At 37.0% G+C, this 26,708-nt stretch overlaps 1 protein-coding gene across 2 annotated transcripts in view; it reads left to right on the top strand.

The window, feature by feature from the left end:
- Arih1 (ariadne RBR E3 ubiquitin protein ligase 1) overlaps positions 1-26,708 on the top strand; it is a 99,976-nt gene that overhangs the window by 42,683 nt on the left and 30,585 nt on the right. For both annotated transcript variants that reach the window (XM_032909512.1, XM_032909513.1), the window contains 3 exons: positions 9,841-9,985; positions 18,666-18,758; positions 19,167-19,222. In XM_032909512.1, coding sequence (XP_032765403.1) covers positions 9,841-9,985; positions 18,666-18,758; positions 19,167-19,222 — 294 coding nt within the window. The remainder of the gene's footprint in view (positions 1-9,840; positions 9,986-18,665; positions 18,759-19,166; positions 19,223-26,708) is intronic.

Here is a 26,708-nt window from a genome sequence, read left to right as displayed (position 1 = left end):
ATTTAGCTCAGCGGTAGAGCGCTTGCCTAGTGAGCGCAAGGCCCTGGGTTCGGTCCCCAGCTCCGGAAAAAAAAAAAAAGAATGGTGTTACCCTTTTCTGATTTGTGTTTCAAAAGACTTTGATTTTTGTTATGAAATATCTACAACTATTTTGTGAAGAGGTTCGATGAAAAGTTAGTGCCTATATGTGGTCGTGATGCTACAGATAGCGCTTTCCAAGCTGTTTCTGTGTAATAATATGCTTCATAATAACTTGCTGAATGTGAAAATGAGTTTGGTTTTTCTGAAACCTTGCTTTTGTGATGATATTCACCATTCTTTTATAATAACATAGGTGGTGGTTGTTGTTGGTGTTCCTGTTCAGTTGTTTGGGGCAGTTATAGATGTAAATAAATAAATGTCTCATCACACTGTAGTGTAAACATTGAATTTCTGTTGCTCTACTTACTAGATGTATGAGCTTGAAACAATCTTCTCTACTAGTTACCTTATATCTGAAGTGATGAGGCATCCCTTTAATGCCAGCACTTGGAAGTGTAAAGCAGAAGGATTGAGAATCCGAGGCCAGCCTGCACTTCCTTTAAGACCCTGATTGAAAACAAAACACAAAACAACAAAATCCTCCCTAGATAGGTTTTTCTTTTGTTTTCTCTGTTCTTAGTTTATTTGCTTTCTCAAGGTTTCATATATTATAATAACTTTTTTTGGGGGGGGGTTCTTTTTTTTTGGAGCTGGGGACCGAACCCAGGGCCTTGCGCTTCCTAGGCAAGCGCTGTACCACTGAGCTAAATCCCCAACCCCTATAATAACTTTTGAAAACATATCAGTTATGTCTGAAATGCAGGCTAAGATAGTGTGGTATTCAGAGGGCATACACAGCAGTCTCTTTTCTAACGATAGTTAGTTGCTCAGGAATATACAAAACATTTCTGATTTGGTTAGGAAAGGAACTCAATCTGTAGACCAGGTTGCCCTCAGACTCACAGAAGTCTGCCTGCCTCTGCAGTCATCATCACACTCAGCTCAATGAGGACGTTTTAAAGCAAAAGTAGTTTTATTATTAATTCAAGTTAGATTAGGAAAATACTGTTTGAGTGTGTGAGGTGACAGTTAAATTGGCAGAAAAGACTAGGTAGAAGAAATGTAAGTAGCTCTTTCCATGAGAATACAGGGGATCCCGTAGTTGCAGTAATTTGGGCTCTTCCTTTCCCTAAAGGTAATAGGAGTAGTTAGATGAATACTGAAACAGCTTTTTAAAAAATAGAGCATCAAAGATTTTGTAAAATAGAGTTGGATAGGAAGGCTCAAGAGAAGCTGTGAATCTGCCAGTCTATAATACTAATTCAGAGGTAGTTTAAGAATGGAAGAAAAAATGAAATAAAAGGACAATGAAGTACGGGAGAATTTGATCACTACTTGTAAACCCGAACATTGACTTATGTCAGTGAAGTGGTTTAGCAATTCAAGCTCTAAACTTGAGTTAAGATGGTCACAAACTGTTACTATCCCTATGCCTCTAACAGCAACAAATACAGATCTGACTAGGGAAAGAAACTTAAGCTCTCAAACTACTTCCTCAAATTATTATCCCCACTTTGTCTGTTTGCTTATTTACATTAGTGCTCGTGTTCATGCGCGTGCACATGATGAAGGTCAGAGGAGTTGGTTCTTAACAGCATGTGAATTCTAGGGATCAAATAAATGCAGATTGTTAGGCCTTGGTGGTAAGAGGCCTTCCTTCCTTACTGGTGTCTTCTTGATGGCCCCTTCAGTTTAGTTCTCTTATTAAACCTGCCAACCAGGGACTTGACATATTTCACATAGAGACTAAATCTAGTGTGCCACTACTAGGAAAGATGAGCACAGATGCTTTCAGATGTAATAAAAGTCAGTTTCTGTGACTGAGATGTAAAGTAATGGCAATTTATGGCAAGATGGGACAAAACTAAAAGTAGTTGAAGGTATTAGAGGAATTAGAAGCTATCCAATAAAAGATGAAAAATATAGAAGAGGAGAGTTTCCAGATAGGTAAAATAATAGTCTATATGCAAACCTGTCCTTTCCAGTGCAAAATAAATGCCTATTTAATTGATTCTGAGATACAACTTTCTTCCTCCTTCTGTTGGCTTCTCTATATCCTCCCCTTCTTTTGTTTAAAATATACCTTCCCCACACTGGCTGCTTGGACCCTCTGTTCTAGACTATGCTGACGAGGTGGAATAGAAATGGATTTTTAAAATTAATCTTTCATTCATTCAGTGTTTTGTTGGGGGGGGGGGCATGGGTTTCTGTAGACCCGGCTGGCCTTAAACTCAGTGCATGTGCCCCACCAACTCTTTTTTTCTGAGCTCTGGGGTTAAAGGTGTTGTCACTATTCACCCCTCTTTTGGAGACAGGATATTGTTGTGCATCTCCTACTTTCCAAGTGCTGGGATTATAGGCATGAGCTAACATGGGGAGCAGTTTTTCATAATTTTTAAAGGAGATTTAAAATAAATCTTCTTAAAGATTTATTTTGATTTTGTGGCCCATAGGATCCAAAAGAAGACATCCAGTCGGGGTTGGGAATTTAGCTCACGGTCCCCAGCTCCAAAAAAAAGAAAAGGAAAAAAAAAAAAAAAAAGAAGAAGACATCCAGTCTGAAATTGGAGTAATAGAAGGTTGTAGGTTGACATGTAGATGATGGGAATTAAACCCTACTCCTCTGAAGACCCAAGTGCTTCTAAACAGCTCTCTCTCAAGCCTCAGTTTTGTTTTGTTTCAGTCTATCTAAACCTTAAAAGATGGAAAATTTGACGTATATAAAAATTTCCTGTCTTCTGGTTAAAGCATGAAATTTCAGGTCCAAAGCACTTGAGATTTAAAGACATCTGGTAAAAAGAAAGTCACCCTTAAAATACATTAGGTCAAGCAAGATAGTGTGCCTGAAGGCTCAGTACTCAGGAGGCAGAGGCAGGAGATTGAAACAGACAGACACACCCCACCCCACCCCACTTTAAAAACAATTGTAATGGATGCAAAAGGCATGAAATCTTTAAAGCATCAAACTGTAAATTATTTTTGAAAGTGTATGTATATGGCATACTCCAAAGAATGGGCTTCTTAGTAGTAGCAGCAGTAAAAGTGGTTATTAAAATAATAAGTGAGATGAAGAGAAACAAACTACAGTCTGTGTTCATGGACTGTGTTCATAAATAGTGCGTCTTTTTTTTTTTTGGTTCTTTTTTTTGGAGCTGGGGACCGAACCCAGGGCCTTGCGCTTCCTAGGCAAGCGCTCTACCACTGAGCTAAATCCCCAACCCAATAGTGCTGTCTTAATGAACAAGCAGTGGGCCTCAGAACAAAAATTTGAAGTCTGCAGCCTTACTTTGATATTATTTTCCCCCAACAATTTGCAATAGTTTGAAAACCAGACAAACATTAAAATGATGACAAAAAAAAGCTTTGTCATAAATCCATGAAATAATGGTAAATTAAACATTTTGCATAAATTTCACACAGATTTTACAGAGAGCCATATGTACCGGAGGGGAATGTAAAGTGGCAGGATTAAATCTCAGGTACATGTATATTAACTGTAGTACCTACTTGGACTACCTGGTAAATTTATACCTACCTCCCGTGGCTTCTACCTTTAGCTTAGGCACTATATTTAAGTATAGTGTCTCTTTGAGGTAACTTCCTTAATGGTATATAACTGACCTCCAGGCTTGTGTGCTTTCACCATTGTTGTGACTTGAATGTAAAATGTCCCTTATAGGCTCAGGTGCTTGTTTACACTTGGTCCCCAACTTGGAAGAAGTAGGTCATTAGAGGTTGGTCTTGAGGCCTTAAAACTTAGCCCCACTTTTTGCTCTTAGCCTGCAGCTTCTGATGTTTTCCTGTTTTTTCAGGTTTTCTTCCTATGGTAGACTTTAATTTTTCTGGAATTATAAGTTAAATGTTTCTCCCCTAAATAGCTTTTAACAGGATATTTGATTATAACAAGAAAATAATTCAATCATTTATCACATATATTAACATACAAAATATGTATTAATTGACTGTTTGTCAACAGCAAGTTCTTAGCATTTCAAAATTTGCAGGAGTCAAAAGAATATATCTAGCAACTTACAGCAAGTATATTGCAAGCTTATAGCTCAAGTGGTAGAATGTTTGCCTGAAAAGCCAAAGACAGTAGGTTTGTAGCATGGCAAACGGGAAAAAACCTGAGTTAAGAATTTTCACTGATTCTGAATGGTATTAATTTGTTGTAAGTTCAGCTGAGGGTTTTTATTTTGCACATACAGTTTGTGACTTTAAATTTTCCCTTTTTATATTTATGAGTGTTTTACCTGTATGAATGTGCAATTTTGTACCCTGTTGTGAAGTGACCACAGAGATCAGAACAGGGTATTGGCTCCCCTGAAACTGGAGTTAGAGATAAGTGTGAGCTACTATATGGGTTCTAGGAATCAAATCCAGGGCCTCAGCCCTGTCTCTTTAACCGCTGAGTCATCACTTCAGCCCAGTTTTGTGTCTCTTTTAAGCTTACATTGTATTCCTGTAGGAAGATTGAAACTTTATTTTTGACTTATTTAAACAACCTTTTGACTGGACTAGGGGAGATACTGTATCCTGTGTTATACTAGGATTTATAGCCTTACGTGCATATGTATAGAAACAAGTAAGCCAAATATTCATCTTCAAAGTATCAAGTAATGAGTTATGTGTGGATCAGTGTGATAGCTCAGCAGTGAAGGCTCTCAAGTAAAAGGCTCCTGCTGGCAAGTCTAACCCCTCTAGTTTGATCTTGGATCCACATGGTGGAAGGAGAGAATTCATTGCAGCAAATTGTTTCTGGCCTCCACAAATATGTCATGGCACATTCATATGCACATACAACATAAATGAATATAAATAAAACCTGCCTGCCTTTACTTCCCTAGCATTAGGACTATATACTTGATTTATAAGTGCTAGGGATTGAACCCAATGCTTCATGCATTACAAGCAAATACTCTACCATCTGACCTTGAGAAACATTTCCATCCCTAGAAGATAGATTCTAATATCTTCCAAAGAGCCTTTGTTGGGTCAAGAGTAGACAGACCTTATATATAATAAATGCACGTTAAAACAAAATCTTTTGTTAGCCTAGGAAAGGAGCCAACTTCCTGATCTGTAAGGCCCTATTCTGGATGCTTTGCTATCTATTTCTTCCTCTTACCCATATTGGCTTTGGGTCTTATGAAAAGGAGAATCCCATAAAGAACTTTGGATCTGTAAGCTCTGCCTCTGATGTTAAGAGAGTGGAAACAGACTGAGTTTTGTAACTAAGGCCTTGGAGCTGCTTAGGCTAGACTCCTGTGTTTCTAGAGGTATATACACTGTCATAATGTGAGTAACAGAAGAAATGAAAATCTGTGGGGCATAAGTAGTCTTGGAGAAGAGTCTGAAGGTGAAGAATCATGGGTTATGAGAAACACTTCTAGATACTAGAAACTGGTTTGGGGATCCAGAAGTACATTGGTCTCTAGGTATCATATTTGACCCACGCTTTGGTATATACAGCTTTGACCTCTTTATGGTACTGGTTAGGCAGGCTCCAGTGTCACAGGTGACACTGTACAGGGCAGGTGACATTGGAAGCAAACAGAATCAGTAGAGAAGCTAAGTGTAATCCCAAAAGAAATGGATTATCTTCATGTCAAGTAAATTCTATCCAAATGGCTAGCAAAATATTCTCTGGGAAATTGGGCAACAAAACACTTAAATTGTGTATTTCTTATAAATGAAACTTGACTTTTAAAAGGGGGGGTCGGGTGGATGGACCTCTCAGGCCTCCCATGCCAGGGAATATTTGTTGGTTCCTATTCATGTTCCTTCAGGTTCTCATGTGACTTAGACTTGTCTCCAACTTGATAACATAGTCAGAGATAGCCTTCAACTCCTGACCTTCCTGCCTCTATCTTCTAAGTTTTGAGTTTGCAGGAATATATCACTATACCAGGCTTTGCCTGGGGTGTGTGTGTGTGTGTGTGTGTGTGTGTGTGTGTGTGTGTGTGTGTGTGTGTGTGTGTACATCATCATCATTAAAAATATCTCAGCGAGGACTCTAGTGATTACAGAGTACTTGTTGCTTTTTCAGAGGACCTGAGTTTAGCACCCATAACTCAAGTTAGATAGCTCACAACTTCTGGCCTCTGTAGGTACTCACACACAGGTTTCTCTCTCTCTCTCTCTCTCTCTCTCTCTCTCTCTCTCTCTCTCTCTCACACACACACACACACACACACACACACACACACACACACACCTTTCAAAGGGATAATGCCAGAAACTGTGAGCTCAAGCAGATTAATGGAATATACATTTCTGCTTATGGAATAGCAAAGAAAGCTGATGCTTATTAAGAGAGAGATTTGCCTTCAGTGAGTACATTATTCAATAGGGAAAAAAGGTTCTTCTAGATTCTAGGGCTGTGGCAATAAAACATAGTTGTCAAGAGATATGCTTTCTCGCCAACTTGTGGGTGGGTGGGTATGATTACAGTTAGTAACATGCTACAGGGTAGTGTAGAGTATCATTAGGATGTAATCTACAGGAGCCTTTACCTGTCAGAGAAGGTGTAAGGAAGCGCAGGAGGTAGTATTCCCACCCTTCAGTCAATAACTAGCAATTTGAATTACAACAAATGGAATTGCAGTTTTATGTAATCCAAATGTATTTTCCACATGAATAAGAAACTGTAACAGAAACAGGTTGAAGGAAAAATCTTAACTTGTGAATAAATGAATAATCTTGGGTTGGAGAGATGGCTCTGTCATTAAGTGTTACATACTTGGTGCCTTTGGAGCAGACAGGAGTTTAATTCTTAGCACCCACATAGAGTCTCACAATCACCTATAACTCCAGGAGCTCCACAAAGTCTTGGGATCTCTGGGCATCAAGCACACATCTTAATATGTGCAGGCACATACATGTGCAGGCAAGACCCAGCTGGTCTCAAATTCAGTTGATCCACCTGCCCCAGTGCTGGGATTAAAGGAGTGTGCCACCACTACTTGGCTCAAAAGGTACAGTTACTCTTCCAGAGGACCAGAGTTTGATTCCCAGCTCCGAGGTTGAGTGTCTCATAACCTCCTGTAATTCCAGCTTCAGAGAGCCACTTTTTCTGTCTTCCCCCAGGAGCACCGTTGGATACCACACAAAACCAGACATACTTAGAAAATAAATTGTTTTTTAAAAATTTAAACACGATTAAAAAAAGTTAAAACATTATAGAACTGGGGGAAAAATAATCCATGAGACAAAGGTTTTTTCTTAACTCTTCCTGTTTACATTCTGAACTCAAAAGTATATAGACTATTTATGAAAAGAAAGTTACAGTTTCTCTAATGGAGCAATAGAAATCTTGATAATTTCCACTGTCAGATGGACCAAGAGTTCAACTTAGGTTTTATGTATGTGGACCATCTAAGTGCCAGTATAGGATTTATTCAGTATGTTATAGTATGTACCTGCAAACATGGAACACCATGCAGAGATGTGTTAACAAAAAACCAAATACTGCTTAGTGAAGAGTTTAAGGTGTTTAGGGTGGATCTGCATATCCAAGAGAGTGGTTCAATTACATCTCTATGGCTGAGTATGCATGGAATGCTGTTTAGAATATTAATATAATGTGGAGAGTCCACTAATTCAATTCAATTATTGGGATAACTGAAATTGTCTTTATTAATATGGATTATTCTTTTTAGGGTGATGTTTATGGCTTTCCAAATTCATATTTAATTTTAGTCTCTTCTACTTTCTGCTTTTTATGTAGTTTGGTTTTGTGCTTTGCTAGATTTTATTATGTGAATTAATGACACCTTTAAGTTTACCAGTTTCCTTTTGTAACAAGTTGTTTGATCAATTATTTGAATATTTTTTTGAGAAACACAAGTTATGTAAAAGTACTTATAATGTGATTTGTTCTCAGATAAGTGGTTTTTCTATAGAAACACCTATTTCTATATTTTTAATAAGTACTAAAGAAAACTTTCATTAAGCAAAAGTTATTGGAAATCTAGGCTAGTGAGAACACGTGCAGATAAAGGTGCATCCTGCTGAACCTCATGGCCTGAGTTGGATCTGCAAGACCCACATTTTAAAAATACTTGAAATCTTGGTTGAGGAGATGGGCTCAGTGGACAAAATGCCAGGCAAGCATGATGAATTCAGATCCCCAGAAACCCACATATAACAAACAAAAAGTTGGCTGTGATGGCACATACCTTCAAGCATAGTACAGGCAGTGATAGGTGTGTCCCTGAAGTTTGCTGTTGTGTCAGTATAGCTGAAATGGGGTACACTCCAGGTTCAGTAAGAGATTGTGTTTCAAAAAGTAAGGCAGAAAGCAAAAGATACCCACAATTGCTTTCTGGCCTACACACACATACTCTCTCTCTCTCTCTCTCTCTCTCTCTCTCTCTCTCTCTCTCTCTCTCACTCACTCACTCAGTGGCATGTGTATCAACACAAACAGATGGTGGAAATGTGGAAACCTGGGAACAATAAATATACCTATAGCCTGTCAATAGACTTAATAAGGAAGATAAAAATGGTCCCAGTTCTCTTCCTCTTCCTGTTTACTGTTGTTTTTCAAACTTGCTCAAGTTGTCATTAAAATGTAGGAATTCTTCTGGAATTTATTTTACTATTAAAAGAGTTGTGATTCTTTTAATTGAGATCCTTGTATGTATATAAAGAACATAACTATTTAAAACCTTGGATAAAGCTAAAATACAATTGCACATATTCTTTATTAAAGGGGCTGGAGAGATGGCTCAGTGGTTAAGAGCACTGACTGCTCTTCCAGAGGTCCTGAGTTCAATTCCCAGCAACCACATGGTGGCTCACAACCATCGGTAATGAGATCCGATGCCCTCTTCTGGTGTGTCTGAAGACAGTGACATTGTACTTATATATAATAAATAAAGAAATCTTTAAATAAATGTTTGAATTGATTTACAAATTGAAAATTGTTACTTCTTGTTTTCCCTTTGAAATACTTAGATATTTTAGGCTGGTATTTTAGGGGTACATGCCACCACTTGGAAGGCAGAAGCAAGAGGAGCTCTGTGAGTTTCAGGACAGTCACAAGCACGTACTGAGGCTCTATCTTTAAAAAATAAAACAGAACTGATGTTTCCGGGTTTGGGTGCAACTGGACGGACAGTGACTGTCATTTGGGAAACATTTTTCTTGGCATTTACCATTGTTATGAAATAGTTCACCATTTGCTGTATAGATAGCACTAGGTACACTGTTTCCTGATAACATTATGGTTCAATTGTGTTACATCCAGGTATGCATATGGGCATATAATTTATTTGATGTAAATTAAAGAAACAATTTAAAGGAATATGTAGAAACAAGTTCATTGTATACAAGAGATATAGTCATTTATAATAGGGTAGTTTGATTAAAATGAGTATGAAATTGTATCTATAATAAAATATAGCCTAGTATTAAAATAGATTATTCTTCTCAGGCAGCTAACTGTAGTTGTAGCACAGCTTTTATCCTAAAGTTTTAGTCACAGTTGTGTTTAATACTAATTGCTTACCTTCCACTTTGCATATTTAAAAACAGTTAGAAAATGAAGAACAAAGAGTCAAAAGTGACCCTCCGCGCACATACCCTCTGTTTGCTGTCCTTTAACCATGCCCCACTTTCTTTCTTGACCACGATAGGTTTGACCTTTGATTTTTTAGTTTAGTGAATTACTTTTCCTTACAGAAAGTCTTGTTTCTTGAGAGCTCTAACTGTGCTATTTGCTGGGCTCTCATCCTTTCTGTTTAAATAATGCAGGTACTTTGATGGAAACCTGGAGAAGCTCTTTGCTGAGTGTCATGTAATTAATCCAAGTAAAAAGTCTCGAACTCGCCAGATGAATACAAGGTCATCAGCACAGGATATGCCTTGTCAGATCTGCTACTTGAATTACCCTAACTCGGTGAGTACCTGGTAGTTTAAGGCTAGCACTGTGTAAGAGGGTAATTACACAAAGGACAGTTTGGAAACCTGGGAACAATAAATACACCTATAGCCTGTCAGTACATTTAGAATAAGGAAAGGAAGGAAAAGGTCCTATTTCTCTTCTGTTCCCATTTCCTGTTTGTTTTTTAAACTTGTCCAAGTTGTCATTAAAATGCTGTAATCTTTCTGGAGTTTATTTTACTACCATTTGGAGAACTGTGTAATAGAGGTGAAAATAGATTTAAAAGTTTAACTTATTCTCAAATTTTCAAAATGGAAATTTTTAGGGTACTTTCAAGACTTCATATTTTTTAATAATATCTATTCTGACATAGATTCTTAAAACATGGCAAGTGGGAGCCGAATTAAAATAGGATAGAAGCAAATAATAGAGGTTTCTTTAAATGAAGTCTTCATAGGAAAACATTACCTTTTTGGTAACCATGGGAAAATTCTATTTGTGGCATAAAGATGTTCAATTGATTAGAATGAAGATATTTTTATAGCTCTACCTTAATTACATCCATTTTGCTGATGGTTTATGTTTGACTGTTGAGGATTTCTCATTGTTAGTCTTAGACTTTTAGATAAGTATCTACAGGAGTTCATTTGTAAGGTGCCAACTTGGTCAAATGATCAGTTTTTCTTTTCTGTCTTAAAGTTGTTGTTGTTGGGTTTTTTTTTTTTTGTTTTGTTTTGTTTTGTTTTGTTTTTTTCCTTCCTCCCTCTCTTTTCGTAAAGTTAGAGAAAAAGAATGATCAGGGAAAGTGCAGAACTTTCTGAGTTCTCATGTCCTAGCTGTGGTTCTTAACTGAGTGTTTTTCTCTTGGAACTGACTCACTAGTTTTACTTGGATTGAAGTTTTATTTTTCAAATGAGTTGAGTTTGGACATCCTTCATTTCTTTATGGCCTGGGAGATATATCATTTGCTTCCTTATATCATAATGTATTTTTTTATACAATCGCTGGAACTTTGAAATACATTAAACTCAGGTTTTAACATTGTTTTATCTTGCATAGATTGTTTGTTTATGCCAGTTAATGATTTTTTACCATGGGCTGGAGAGATGGCTCAGTGGTTAAGAGCACTGACTGCTCTTCCATAGATCCTGAGTTCAAATCCCAGCAACCACATGGTGGCTCAGAACCATCTATAATGGAATCTGATGCCCTCTTCTGGTGTGTCTGAAGACAATGACAGTGTACTCACATTAAAAAATATAAATAGATAGATAAATAAGAGTAAATCTTAAAAAATTTTTTTTGCCCTGCCTACAATTTCAAAGGTGTCTGTGAGGTAGTACTAAGATTTAAATAATTTATTTCAGTTTATAAGTACTTTTCTTTTGCCCTTTCCTTTGCTTTCAGTATAGCCACTTTCTCCTTTATTCAAATCTTTAATATTAGAGTACTGGAGCTAGTTAATAGAATTATGAGTTACATTTTCAGTGCCCTCGGTATTTTCCAAGATTCTTAAGAAAAACATGAAAATCAGGACCAGACATTTGTAGTATATATTTTGGCTTTGTATATTGCCGATGATGGAGAACTTAAGTCATTAACATTGCAGGAACAGTTCTAAATTTTAAAGACATAATGGAAAATAAGCATATAGTTTGCCTTGAATGATAGGCAATCTGAGAATAAATGATAGCATAGAAACATGTTGAAGGAACCTGTGTATTTACTTCTAGTAAGTGTTACATTTACTTATTTACTCTGTATGTGAGTGGGCATGTATGGAGGTCAGTCAGATGACAGCTTGTTGGAATTGGTTCTCAACTTCCCTCATGTGGGTTCTGAAGATTAAATTCAGGCTGTCAGCCTTGGCAGCAAGTGCCTTTATCTCTGTGCTGTCTCTTCAGCTTGCTTTTCGTTTTGCTCTGACCACATACCTTCATGGCATATGAACTTATTTTTGCTTATGCTTAGAGTACACAGTCCATCATAGCAGGGACGGCACAGTTGTGGGAATGGAATGTTAAATATTTGATTGTCTCTACAGTCAGGAAGCAGACAGTGCTGGCTTTCTCCTTTCCACGTTTTATTCCTTTTGAGTCTCCATACAGAGAATAAGAGTTCCATCTGCTTCAGGGTGGGTTTTTTTTCCATGGTTAATTTCCTTTGGAGTCCTCTTCATAAGCAAACCTGTCTTTTCTCCTGGAGACAGAAACTAAATAGGTTGAAAATGAATGTTAAAACTCTATGGAGTTGACACCACATGGCCACAGTGCGAACAACATTGGTTCACTTTCTGTTGCTGTGACAAAATACCTGAGATAAGCAGCCCGAGGAGAGACAATTGATTTGTCTCATGGTTTCCAAGGCTTCAGGTTTTGATCTTCTTTTCACAGGGGCATTCTGTATTTACAGTTAATATGACTAAAATTCCAAATAATTCTTACTCCTAAAGGTTCTACAACTTCCAGTAACCTCATGAACTGTGGTTTTAAGTCTTCAATATACCGGCTTCAGGGGACAACCCACAATAGGACACAGTTCATTTATGGATTCATAGGAATTGATAACAGAGGGTGTGATAAACAAGACAGGAAAATGTAGCAGAAACCAAAGAAAAAGTAAACAAAGTAAGAGTGTTATTGACCTAAGAAAAGAAAGTCAACTTGAAGTTAAGGAGTTCATTAGTAATCTCCGAGAGTTATTTTAAGTTGCCTGATTAAAGAGCTGTGAGTGGAAACTACTAATGTTAGTGGACAGTAGAACACAACACAATTAGTTATGTTCTCATCATCTCAAGGTCAGTCACTCAGATGATTGCTTTTGATCAGTTTTAGCAGTGTCACCTGAATTCCTTTATGGAATTTTATTAATGTTTTGTCATTTCTTTTTTTTTTTTTTTCTTTTCTTCGGAGCTGGGGACCGAACCCAGGGCCTTGTGCTTGCTAGGCAAGCGCTCTACCACTGTGCTAAATCCCCAACCCCTTGTCATTTCTTTAAGAAACATGTTTATTTGTACTGCTCTGTAAAACATTAATAATTTCTTATTTACGTAAATGTACCTTTATTTTCCTAGAAAGCAATTTTACCTTTATACAGTAGACATATGAATAGAGGCTTTTAAATAACTTGTGTGAGAGTGGTGTGTGTGTGTGTGTGTGTGCGCGCACCCTTTTTGAAGGGTGGGGGTCGTTTTGTTATTTTCTTTTTTTCTTTTTTTCTTTTTTTTTCCTGGAGCTGGGGACCGAACCCAGGGCCTTGTGCTTGCTAGGCAAGCGCGCTACCACTGAGCTAAATCCTCAACCCCCCATTTTGTTATTTTCAATAAGGTAGTATCATGTTGTCCAGGTTGGCCTGAATCTCATGATGATCTTCTGTTTCAGTTACATTACAGGCACATATTAACACACTTGGGCTACATAAATGTTTCTAACATCTTACATAGTACTTTGGAATTAATTGGGAGAGAAGGTCTCACTTTGATTTACTAAGATTTTAGATTGAACACTAGGTAAATTCATAGAGTCACTACTTTTATTGCACCTTAACGGTGCTTTTTTATTTTGAATCAAAATAGCTTAAAAAGTAGGTAAAGATCATGTGACCCTACAAAATGCTGTGACTATAGGCATGTTCTACACCACTTTGGATGTGTTGGTCCTCACTTTTAATCACAATTTTTGGGAGGCAGAGGCAGGGAGATCTCTGAATTTGAGGCCAGCCTGGGCTACAGAGTTTTAGGACTACACAGAGAAACCCAGTCTTGAAAAACAAAAACAAAAACAAAAAACAACAAACAAACAAACAAAAAACCAAGGACAGAGTCCCATCTCCATGTTAAAAATTCCACATAGAATCTTAGTGCACCAACACTACTTGGAAGAATCTTGTCTAGGTCTAATCTTATTTTACTTTCAAAGAAGTTTTGTTTTAAATGATGTATATGGTGGAACAGCTTGTGCATGTATGTGTGACCCATACAGGTCAGAAGGGTCAGATTCTGTGGAGCCTGGAGATGTAGACAGTTGCGAGCTGCTGCTTGACGTGTGCTGAAAAATGAACCCGGGTCCTTTGCCAAGCAGTATGTGCTCTTCATCTCGGACCCCTCTCTCACAGTCCCTCTCTTTTTAACCCATTTAGTTTATTAAGCTCTTGAGAGAACTAATGTCTCAATTATTCTGTTTTTACAAGCAGAACTGCTTTAATTTTGGAGATTATATTTCTGATGGAGGAAAGATGAAAATTTTTAAAATATATATTTATCTGATCATGGTTTATTCTCTCCAAAAAGATGATTCTTACTGAACTTTAATAATATGCTATTAGAAAAAAGACCTTTAAGTCATTGGGAGTGGGGTTACATGGGATAACCCAGTAAAAACTGAGCAAATTATGGGAGGAAAATGCCTGAGGAAAGAAACAGACTGAATAGGTACTTCCTACTCCTCCCCACCCCCTACATGCACAAAGTTGAAACTTTTACTATTTTTAAAAATGAATTAAAACTATTCAAATGGTTATGTGTGTGGATCTTGGAGGATTTATGAGGAAGAATTAGAGCAAATATGATTTTTTAAAATTACATAATATACTTTCAAAGAACAGCCGAGCATGGAGGTGAACACCTAGAGTTAGAGGCAGGCAGATCTATGTGAGTTTTCTGCCACCCTGGTCTCCAGAGAAATCTATCTAGAAAAATAAACAACCAAAAACAAAGAATTTTAAAAAGTATATTTTTGAACCTAAATAATTTGTTTTTCAGATATTGCATTGGTAAAAACGCTGACGAAATGGGTGTGAGAAACTGGGTGTGCTGCCACTTGTGACTAGAGGACCTGATAATAACTTTCAATTTGTATTTATATCCCTGTCATCTTCTATGTATTTCTTCTTTATTATGTCATGTATCTACAAAATGTATTAGTCAATGTGACAGTGGTATGAAAAGTGCATTAATAGTGAACTCTTGAAGAAATTGAAGTTTTAAAGTGGTAAACCATAGGACCAGAACACTTGTTCTGTTCTTCCTGGAGTGTATGTAGCCAAGTTCAGTTCTCATCACCACATTACACAGCCACCAAACAAGCTGCAGGGAGATTTTAGTAACACTGGTTTCCTTGACTACCTACACATATATGTGTCTATTCTCCATCCCTTCACATACACACGGAATTAAACAGTAGACACAGCTTTGAAGAACAGACAAAGGATAAATTAGTGTGTCATTATGGAGTCACTGCAGAGATTAAAAACCCAAACAATGAAAGTAACAAAATATAAAAGAGAGCATGAGACTCTCTTCCTGTATGTGCACATTAGGTTATCTTTGCATGTATGCACCAAAATTGAAGACAGACGGTGTTTCTGAGTAAATGAGGCAGAATAGGGCACAAGCAAGGTTATTTCCACATAAATGCACACTGCAAAGGCATTTGCTCTCCTCTGTTCAGATCACACTGTCTCACAGTGTTGCTCAGGTTGAAGGGCAGTAACTACTCACACTTTCCACACCACTTCTAGTGCTTAGCACCTGGTAGGGCTCCATAGCTGAAGCCCCTTTTTATGTTGAAATAGTTTGTTTGCCTCCATCTCCCAAACATCTGGAGGTACAGGCACATGCCACTGTAAACACATTAACATTGCTTGAAAGCTCTCACATCCATGTCAACACAGCTTTACCAATCTAGCATGATAAATGAATTACTTGATTCAGTTTTTAAAATAGAATCCTCAAAGAATTTTTTACAGTGCATTTTAATGTATTGTTTAAAATATCCTAAATTTTTATACTACTCAATATTAGTCATAACTATTGTAAGGTTGGTTTTGTTTTCTTGTATTTATTTGACAGTGCTAGGGAATCTAACTTAAACATCAGACAAATTAGATAAAAACTGCCTCTGAGTCATTGTCAGGTAAAAGCAAAATAAGTTAACCATTTATTTGAGTCTTAAGCCTTATAAATACACTATACTTCGTTTAAACATTGTCTTTACAATTACTTTTTCTAAACATTGTAGGCGAGGATTAAAATACAATCTATTACTAATCTTTCTTTGTTCTGAGGCCATGTCTTAAACTGTTTGTCTCAGGCTGTCCCTAATCTCTTTGATTCTCTTTCCTTAAGCCTCATAGTGCTGGAATCATAGGCATACATTTCTATGCCTGACTTTCTATTGTCCTTAACTATTTATTTTATAGTTATGGTAATTAATCTTAGGGTCTCATGCTTGCAGGCAAGGGCTTGAACACTGAGCTGTATTCCATGTATTCAAGACTGGTCCTAAATTCTTCATCCTCCTGCATTTACCTCTGAGTTCTAGATTATAGACAGATTAAAGACACTATATTTGGTTTTGCAATAAGTATCTTGATTTAATACAAATTTATTAATCATTATTAATTGCTTTTCTCAAGACAAGAGTTTCACTGTATAGCCCTGCCCGTACAAAATTTTAGTTTTGGTTATTTTTTTTGTTTTTTTTGTTTTCCCTCGCGGAGCTGAGGAACGAACCCAGGGCCTTGCGCTTGCTAGGCAAGTGCTCTACCATTGAGCTAAATCCCCAACCCCGAAAATTTTAGTTTTTAAGTCACTACATTTCACAGAATTCCATGAAGTCCTGTATGTATTTGAAAACATTCAGAAATATAGGTTTGTTAAGTTTAGTGCTTTTGTAATTATCTTAGCATACTATTTAATATGGCTTTTGCTATATTCATATTTTTCCATGATCGTAATTTTTAAATTTTAAGTATTTTTTATAACCTCTTCCCCACAAAACCCAACAAACCCATACCTTTTGATATTCACTTCTCCTTTCCCCACAAATCTACAGCCCTAGACAAACATCTTTTCTTTTTCTAAAGACTTGTCTGTTTTGTACCTTTCACCTAAATTGTGTGAGATCTTTTGTTGGCTATTTTCATTTAGCATGTTTTCGGGGTTTATTCATGTTGTAACATATATCAGAACTTTATTCCTTTTTGTTACTAAATATTCTATTATATAGCTGTTTCACATTTATCTGTTCATGAATGTCTTAAGTTGTTTCTTTATTTTGGCTATTATGCATGATGTAACTATCAATACTGTGTACAAATTTTTATAGGGATGCATATTTTTTATTTCTATTCAGTAATATACTGTGGGAGAATAGTGGGTGGGTCATATGGTGTGTTTTGGATAAGAGTGGTTTGCCAGCTATGCATCTGCCTCTCTGTAAGCTGCTCAGGGGAAGCAGAACACAGTCCGTGATAGATAGGGGTCCCAGCTAGTGGTTTTCCGGGCAAGAAACGGGATCTGGGACAGATACTGTGGTTCTCAATCTCCTGTGTACCCAGACGCTAGCGACCATATGGGGATTTGAGAATGGGGCAGCTGCTCAGTGATTACCCTATGGGCCAGACAGGAAGTTGATGGGTGAGTGATTCCAGGACAAGTTGGAATCCAGTTTGGTTTGGTTCTGAGTAAGTGTCAAGAGTACAGAGGCCATCTCTGAAAGAGAAAAGGCCATCTCATGGAAAATTAGCCAGGGCTCTTTACAACCACGCCCCCATCCCTCATCCTTGATGAAGGAGACAGTTCTTACTTGTCCAAACTGTTTTGTTTCATGGTGGATGTGAGTGGATATGTCTTACTCTTGGGGCAAGAAGGAATGGCCAGGAAGAGAAGCTCATTGGCTAAATACCTGAGATCTATCGACATACCTCATTAGCATGGAGAACTCTAGGGTTTGTTGTTGTTTGTTTTTATGTTTGAGTTATTTTTTTTTTGTTTGTTTTTTTTTTTTCTATGTGACCATTTGTCATAGTCCCTCTCAGTGGGCTGTCATGGTTACATGTTCTAGGACAGGTAAAGCTTGGCAAGGAGCTGATTCCCCAGGGATTTTGTACCTGCTCAACTGTACTAGTTCTTCTGTCTGGTAGCACAGTCCACTTGCCCCACAGTGATTCTCACAGGCTCATATATTTGAATGCTTAGTTCCAGGTTGGTGGAACTGTTTGGGAAGGATTAGGAGATAGTGCGTTGATGTTTCAAAACCCTGTAGACTTTCTAGTTAGGTGTTTCTGTCTTATGATGGTGGATCAGATGCAAACCTTCATGCTGCCATGCTTTCTGCTATGATGGTTATAGGCTCTAACCTGAAACCATGAGCTCCAAATTAAACATTCTGTTACACCTTGCCTTGTCATGGTTTTGTCACAGCGTTAGAAAAGTAACCAAGGCAGAAATTAGGACAACTGCATTTAGTATTTTGAGATAGTTGTTGCCTGGTTGTTTTCCAGAGATTTTCATGAAGCAGTATATTGGAATAGGCTTCCAATTTGTCCATCTCCATACTTGGTAATATCTGTTTTTTTAATTATAGCTCTCCTAGTGAGTGTGATACGGTATCTCATTGTGGTTTGATTTGCATTTCCATAGTAGGTAACAAAATTGAACATTACCATTTTGTGTTCAGTAGTATGTTTTTCATACATTTGTATATATTTAACTCAGACTTGTTATTGTTTACCTCTAAAATTTGTAAAGATTAACCACAGATGCATTCCTGTTAATTAGATAGTCTGTGTTCAAAGCAGATTTTAGGATATTTTGGGTTATTGTTGAATGGGCATTTTAGGTACTAGGTAGTTTCACTTTTTTCTTTTTAAAAATAATGTCTTTGTTAAAATTCATTTTTAATTTTTGTTACAGTATTTTACTGGCCTTGAATGTGGACATAAGTTTTGTATGCAGTGCTGGAGTGAATATTTAACTACCAAAATAATGGAAGAAGGCATGGGGCAGGTAATTTGATTTTCATTTAAAACATTTATTTGTAATGTTTAGACCCTTCTATAAATATAATCAGATAAAAGTTTTGGGATTAAACATTTTTCTAGATTAAAAGTCTTAGGGGAAAAAAAAAGATTTAGGATGTGACATTCCCATTAATCAGCCTAATGTTGGTAATGTTTTCGTAGCAGGCGTCAACTCTGATGAGCTTTGTTTGCTTTTAACTTTCCCTTTCTATGCTGCAAAAACAGTTACTTAGAAGGATGGTTAGACTCAAAGACATACTTCTGAGATATAAAGGGAAGGGATTGAGAGCCTGCACACAGGAAAGTGTCATCAGAATCTAGGGAATGCAGGTGATGGTGAGCGTCCTGTAAGTGGTGTTAATGAAGGCATGGCTGACACTTGCATCTCTTTCAGACTATCTCGTGTCCTGCGCATGGCTGTGATATCTTAGTGGATGACAACACAGTTATGTAAGTATTTCTCATCGATTCTGCACATTGAGTATTGCTTTGTTGGTTAAACCAAATTAACTTTTATTTAGTACCTCTGAAAATTATTAAAATTCAAGAGACTTTTATTCCCCACTCATTTCTTTATAATATAAAAGGTCTATTGCAATTTGCTTAGGTGGTCATTCGTATGGTATGTTTGGCAATAAGAGATAGTCAAACTTTGGTAAGTCTTGGAAGTGTATAATGGGGTAATGAATGTTAATCGGTGTCCTCTGGGTAGCAGGCTAAGACAGAATCAGAGTGTTACTCAGTGAGTTGCCTAGCCTATGTGAGGTTCTGGCTTTGATTTCCTGCATCCATAAAAAATAAAATAAAAATAAAATAAAATGTGAGTCTGTGAAAATGTATGTGCTAGATTAAAGAGGGAGACCAGGAATGGATAGACACAGTACAGGTACATACTACCTGAGAAAGAAAAAAAAAAACATTTTCCAAAGGAAGAAACTCAGCTTATGATGCAGCTGAGTCAGGCGGTCTTTGAGGAACTCCAACACATTGAGTCCACAGAGGACTGCCTCAGTAAGCAGAAGGCTGCACCAGAGTCTCCTTGATCTATTAGCCCCCCACTGCACTGCTCAGGGATAGGGTGTTTTCTGCTGGAATGCTGCTAATAATTTCAATGGTGCACTGCAGATGGAGGCTGTAAACTAGTTCTCCTGTACAGATGTTCCTCTGTGGATGGAAGAAGGAAACATGGAAAAAGAAGCATAATGAATTCCTGATAGAAATCCCAGCTGCTTATTTCCTGGGCTAGTGTTATTTTTGTGGCCTCACGTTTATCAGTTGACTTAATTTCAGGATGCCAAGCACGTTGAGGTCTTGAGTGATCCATATACAAATTGTATAACTAGTTTTAGGTAATTGCCTATACAGAAAGTTTTTTTCTGTGATTAAAAAGTAGTAAAAGAAGGGCTGGAGAGATATCTCAGTGATTAAGAGCACTGGTTGTTCTTCCACAGGTCCTGAGTTCAAATCTCAGCAACCACATGGTGGCTCACAACCATCTGTAATGGGATCTGATACCCTCTTCTGGTGTGTCTGAAGACAGTGACAGTGTACTTATATATAAAAAAGGAAGGAAGGAAGGAAAAGAAAGAAAGAAAATGACAGCAGTGTGTTTAATAAGTAAATTTATCCTAATAAACCTAAGTTAACGTGACTTGACTTTAGCACAGCTGCTAAAGCTCCCACTTGGGTAATTTTTTATTTTATTTGTGTGTGCGCAAGTACCACAGTGTATGTGGGTCCCAGAAATCCAACTCAGGTTGTTAAACTTGTTAGAAAGTGTTCTTACCTTTGGCAGAAAGGCTCAGTCAGCTTCCATTCTATTCTACCCACCCACCACCCTGACACCTTTAAACCAAGGTTTCTCTGTGTATCCCTGGCTGTCCTGGAACTAGCTCTGTAGACCAGCCTGTCCTTGAACTCAGACTATCTGCTGCTTCTGCCTCCTGAGCACTGGGATAAAAGGTGTGCGCCACCACATTACCCTTTGCCACCACCATCACCCAGCTCCATTCTACCTTCTTTGTTTCAGTCTACTTGGGTTTCTTTGCAACATATTTACTGTTAACTGTTCTGTTTTTAATCTTGCTTGTCTTCTATTTCCATTATTGTTGAAGTAACTAAAAATAAGTCACCATTCTTCCTCCTGTTTTCATCTTGTCCCCTGGTACATTCATACCCATTTCTTCTTCTTCTTCTTCTTCTTCTTCTTCTTCTTCTTCTTCTTCTTCTTCTTCTTCTTCTTCTTCTTCTTCTTCTTCTTCTTCTTCTTCTTCTTCTTCTTCTTCTTCTTCTTCTTCTTCTTCTTCTTCTTCTTCTTCTTCTTCTTCTTCTTCTTCTTCTTCTTCTTCTTCTTCTTCTTCTTCTTCTTCTTCTTCTGCTTCTTCTTCTTCTTCTTTCTTCTGCTTCTTCTTCTTCTTCTTCTTCTTCTTCTTCTTCTTCTTCTTCTTCTTCTTCTTCTTCTTCTTCTTCTTCTTCTTCTTCTTCTTCTGCTTCTGCTTCTGCTTCTGCTTCTGCTGCTTCTGCTTCTGCTTCTTCTGCTTCTTCTGCTTCTTCTGCTTCTTCTGCTTCTGCTGCTGCTGCTGCTGCTGCTGCTGTGTGTGGTAGTTTCATCATGCCTGCCATCCAGTGTAACTGTATTTTATGATTCATTCCAGAAATTAGTGGGAACTTCTTTGGTATCATACATAAAATGTCATTCCCCAAAAGGTTCATAATAATATAACATAAAAGTATATGTAAAACAGTATTCAAAGGAAACAAATTATCTCTTACAACTAAAAATAACATAAAAGGAGTAAAGTTTAGGGGTGAGGAAGTGCCAGGAAGGCTAAACAAAAAAATATCACTATTTTTAAATAGTCATGAGCTTTTCTCTTAGGTATTTTATAGTGGCTAACCAGATACTGGAGGGGTTATTAAAGATATGGACAAAAAGAGTTTAACAGTTCATAATGGAGTTTTGTCATAGATACTAGTCAAGGCTGTAGTAATACGTGTATTTTAAAAATACAACATTGATGTAGTGGAGGGTGAGTTAAGACTGGGGGAATATTGGTTAATGGGATTGGTTAATGGTTATCTGTAATGTAGGTTAAGTAGGATTTGGAGTCAGTATATCAGTGGGAAGCAAGTAGAAACAACAGATTTTAGAAACAAACTGTGTTACATGAAAGCTTCTAGTATAGTTGTCCATTCAGTTAGGAACTAGTTCCCTTTAGGTTTGGAATCTAATAAACAATGTAAGTAACAGTTAAAGTAACAAGAAAGGAAACCACTCTTGGGAGAAATGTAGAATTTAAAAAAAAAAAAAAAAAAGACCAAAGTTTTAGTTAAAGAGTAGTAGTCAGGCATGATGGGTGGTACACTCCAAAGGCTGAAGCAGGTAGATTGTAAAATTTACGTTATGCTACATAGAGGAATGTAATCTCCAGTCTAAAAAGAGAAAGATGAGTTAAATGTAGTTAAAGCCACTTAATTGGGTGGTGCTTTGAGTGAAAAGGCAGGAACCAAAGGATTAGAGAATGCCTGGCTAGGGGTTCAGCTCAGCTGGTAGAGGGTTTGAAAGCCTTGGTTCTATTCCTACATGAGACTAGATGTGGTCTCTTATCTGCATAGTGAGCAGGTCATTACATAAGATATTTAAATATGGTGCAAAATTCATGTAGTTGTCAATTAAATTTAGATTTTTGTTATTTTCTTTTGTTTTTTAGTATTCCAGATTAGATAAAGATGAAAGACTTTTGGTAATATCTAAAGTAATGGGAATAAAGTACCAGAGGGAGAATCAATTGTAGCATTTATGAATTGATGCTTGACATTTTTCAAAATGCATGAATTCTTGGACTTTTAGTAATTATTAGCACTTGGGGTACATTATTACACTATTTTTGTTATTAGTTTTTTGCTGATGTGCTAGTAATTTTCAGAAGATTTGGATTCTGATTTGTCTAGTTAGTTCTATTTGTCTGTCCTGTGTACAGAGCTTTTTAAACTCTGGATTCAGAAGTTAGTAGTTTTTTGTTAAAGTTGAGAATGTTTTACTTATTTCATGGGATAGAGGTAAGTCAGCATATCACTATGTAACCCTGTCTGGCCTCAATTCACAGATACCCTTTTTGCTTCTTGTCATAGTATTGGATTAAAGGTGTGGGTGCTCTCCAGAAGAGGCCATCAGGTTCCCCTGGAGCTGGAGTTGCAAGTGGTTGTGAACCAACTAATGTCAGTTCTGAGAACATAAGTTGGATCCTTTAATAAAAGAATAGCTGCTGCCCTTAGCTACTGAGTTATCCCTTTAGCTTGGTGTGTTTATTAAGACAAGACCCCCATACACCCTAGGCTGGTGTTGAGCTTGATATGTAGCTGGGGAAAACCTTGAACTCTTCCTATTAGCCCTACCTTCCAGATGCTGGGATTACAGGTATCCGTATCACTGTGCTCCACTAGCACGGTTATTTCTTAAAACACCTTCCCTTCTTTGTATGGGAGTGTATGCGTATGTGCCTACAGGAGCGTGAATATATGTGTGGAGATAGAGCCAAGGCTAACCGTGGAAGCCTTAGTCTCTTGGCTTTATCTGGCCATCTTGCTCTAGGGATCTCTGTCCCTGCATTATTTATCTATGCTTGGAGTATAGGTGGGCTACCCTTCATATTTGTGGGGGTCTGTGTGCACTGCAGTTTCATGTTGCTGTTGTTATTATTATTAATGTTATTTTTGTTCTTTATTGATCTCATTCCCACTACACCCATTGATGTTGGAAGATATGCTTGTTTTCATTAGTACATTTATTTTCCTTTTACTTTCCAAACACTTAAAAGATTTCTATTGATAAATCTTGGCTCAATAGACTATAACTTCCCATTACTTGTTTATTTTTCTGTGTTGTCTGATTATGATTTTGCCATCTTATGTCTGTTGAAACCTTTAGTCAGGATTTTATTTCACTTACTCATTTTTCGTTTTTCAGGGCTGGGGAGTTAAAATTAATACTTTTCAATTATATAATTTCTAGCTTAATAGTTTTCTGAAGATTTAATTTATTGAGAGACTTCGGTGAGTTTATTATTAAAAACTTATAATTTCTTTGTATCATAATAGCTTCATAAGAGGCTGTGCTAACTTAGACATTTGGGCTCTCACAGTTCTGTTGATTGCTTTCCCTCGAATGTGAAATGCATTTTGCTCCTCTCTATATTAGCTACATAATCTTTAGTCGAAAGTGGGACCTTTTTTAGATAGTAAATTGTGCTGTTTTCTATAGCGCCCTGCTTCTATTCCTCTCTTGCGTATAAGCTTTGACTATTTGCTGAGTTGGTGTTTCTTTCTAGAATAGTTTAAATGTCTTTGCTAGTCGTTCAATGTAAATACACAAATTTGTACCTCCAACTCATAATCCTCTTTTGAACTTGGACTTCTTTATCTTAAGACTTGTCAGCCATCTCCATGTGTGTATTCATAGATTGCACCATGTCTCGCCAACACCATTCTCAGCCATCACCTCCTTGTAATCGTTTTTGCTTCTCAAGTTAATACTGGGTGTTAAGGACTTTACCGAATTACTAGTCTTGATGGTATTCTAGATTTGCCTTTCTCCTATCTTTGGTACTTACTCTTATACCAAATTGTTTGCTCACCCTAACATCTTCCAGGCTATTCCTATTGCCATCGCCATCTTTATTTTTGCTGGAAGTTTGATGTTGGCTTTAAGTGATCTTTTTTTTCATAGTTTCATAACCTTCCAGTAGTATTTTACAAATGCTGTCCTATGCTGTTAACCTTTTTATTATCTTCTCTTACATTTTCTGTTGCAGCTATACAGGGACTTGGTCTCATAAAAATATTGTGCATTTCATTTGCTTTTGATTTTTACTGTTTTTTCTAGTACCCCCTCTCTATATCACATTTACCACTCGTTCTCAATCTTTAATTCTAGTACATTCATCCTTTGAGTTGTTGTTCAAGACTCAGTTTGATTTTAATTTTGATTTGTTCAACTTCCTATAAATTTCTAAATTTACCTTCTGTTTTACTTATTTTTGTTGTTGCCTATACTTTGGACTTGCATGATGCAAAGTTATCTTGCTTACATTGTCTGAATCAGTTATCATACCCTGAATGTACTGATCCTCTGGAGTCTCAGTAATTTTTGAATTTTTAAATCACTCCCACTTCCTCTTTAAGATCCAGGTGATTAAATACAGTGCCTCCTGCGTTCTAAGCCTATTTCTACCTCCAATCTATTTCCCTGTTCTAACTCTCAGATGTCTTATTTGTTTCTCAGTGTTTGAGATCAAACCTGTAGGGCGGTGATGTTGGAGGTAAGAACTCTACCACTGAATTACATCTCCAGTCTTCTTAAATACGTAATAGTGGTAATTGAATGCATTCACTTTTTTTTATGCCTTAGCATCTTTGAATGAGTATTTGAGGAGATAGATTATCATCACTATCACTGGCCTTCAAAAATAGCTCATTAAAAATTTATTTACCATCAAGACTTAGCTTAAATGGTCTTCCCTATACATTAGTCTCTTCTAGATTTATACAGATGCTATACTTTGAGAATTTTTTTTTGTCACACGAGTTTCTTCCTTGATGCCTTCAAGAAATTAGTGAAAATTACATATCATTTATTACTTATGACCACATGTGTTATTATTCATTGTAATAGTTGATATTTTTATTTCATTTACCTGCTTAGGGTCTCTATCTGTGTCTGTCTGTCTGTCTACACACACACACACACACACACACACACACACACACACACACTTTTATTTCTATATTATAAAGTCTTTCAAGATGTTCAAGTATTATATTCACTCCCATCTTTTTTATGGCAATAGCATCTCACTTTGTAGCCTAGGCTGGCCTTGAACTCAAATTTTCTTGGTTAGTTAGCCTCCTAGGTTTTGTGACTATAGGTGTATGCCACCATGTCCAGCTATTTCAGCGCATCTTGAATAACCAGTTGTAACAGTGTCATCTGTGATTGTGATGGCTCCTGATTCCACATCCTCTGGAGTGTACCTTTCGTTTTTAAGTCTGGATTTTAGAGGAATACAGACTCATTGCCATTTTTTTTTTTTTTTTTATGAGAGCTCTTTATCCATTGTTTTCATGTCTAGTGGGGACTGTAGTTGTCACTAACCAATAGTGTCTGTCCTTAACTTTAGTAAAGTCTTGGTTTAGATCCTAGAAAATCTCAATCTCTCCCTCCTCCCTCCCTCCCTCCCTCCCTCCCTCTCATTGGCTCATTGACTACTAAACTAAATAATGCTTTTGAAATTAAGCACTGTTCCATCAACTTTAAGCAGTTCTTCTTAACTCCCTACTATTTATTATGAAGTAATTGTCTTTATACTCTGCTTCATCTTTATTACTAAACCTAACATAACAAGTACGTAGTTACCATACATTATTAACTGGCTGTGTTCTGTCACTGATTTCTTTTTATGTTTTACCAGTGCTCTTAACTGCAAATAACTGTGAATCACCTGTTTTTGCCAATTCCTGAATATCATTTAAATGGAATGATGTTTTATATTTTATTTTTTTTAATTGTATTGCTATTGTGTGCACGTGTATATGAGTTTTGAGTGATGGTACACACATGCCACTGAGCATATGAGGCTGTCTCTCCTGTCACTTGGGTTTCAAGGATCATCAGGCTTGCTCAGCTGAGCTGTCTGGCCTATATTCGTTTGTGTTTGGAATGTTCCTCATGGGCCCGGTGTGTGTGCCTATTTGTAGTTACTGTTGTTGTATAATGTTTGATTCTCTGCGTAGTAGAGACTTGAAGTTTTGAGTGGTTTGTTTTTGGCCAGTGTATAAAACTTCAAAGAATATTTCTATATGTCTTTTGACAGACAAAAACTGATTTTCTTAGATTATATCTGGACCAAAATATCTTTAGTACTTTAATAGATAAAACGTT

The sequence above is a fragment of the Rattus rattus genome, chromosome 8 (assembly GCF_011064425.1).
Source record: "Rattus rattus isolate New Zealand chromosome 8, Rrattus_CSIRO_v1, whole genome shotgun sequence".
Classification (NCBI taxonomy): Eukaryota; Metazoa; Chordata; class Mammalia; order Rodentia; family Muridae; genus Rattus; species Rattus rattus.
The sequence above is the reverse complement of the archived record's forward strand: the minus strand, read 5'-3'. Positions and strand labels throughout refer to the sequence as shown.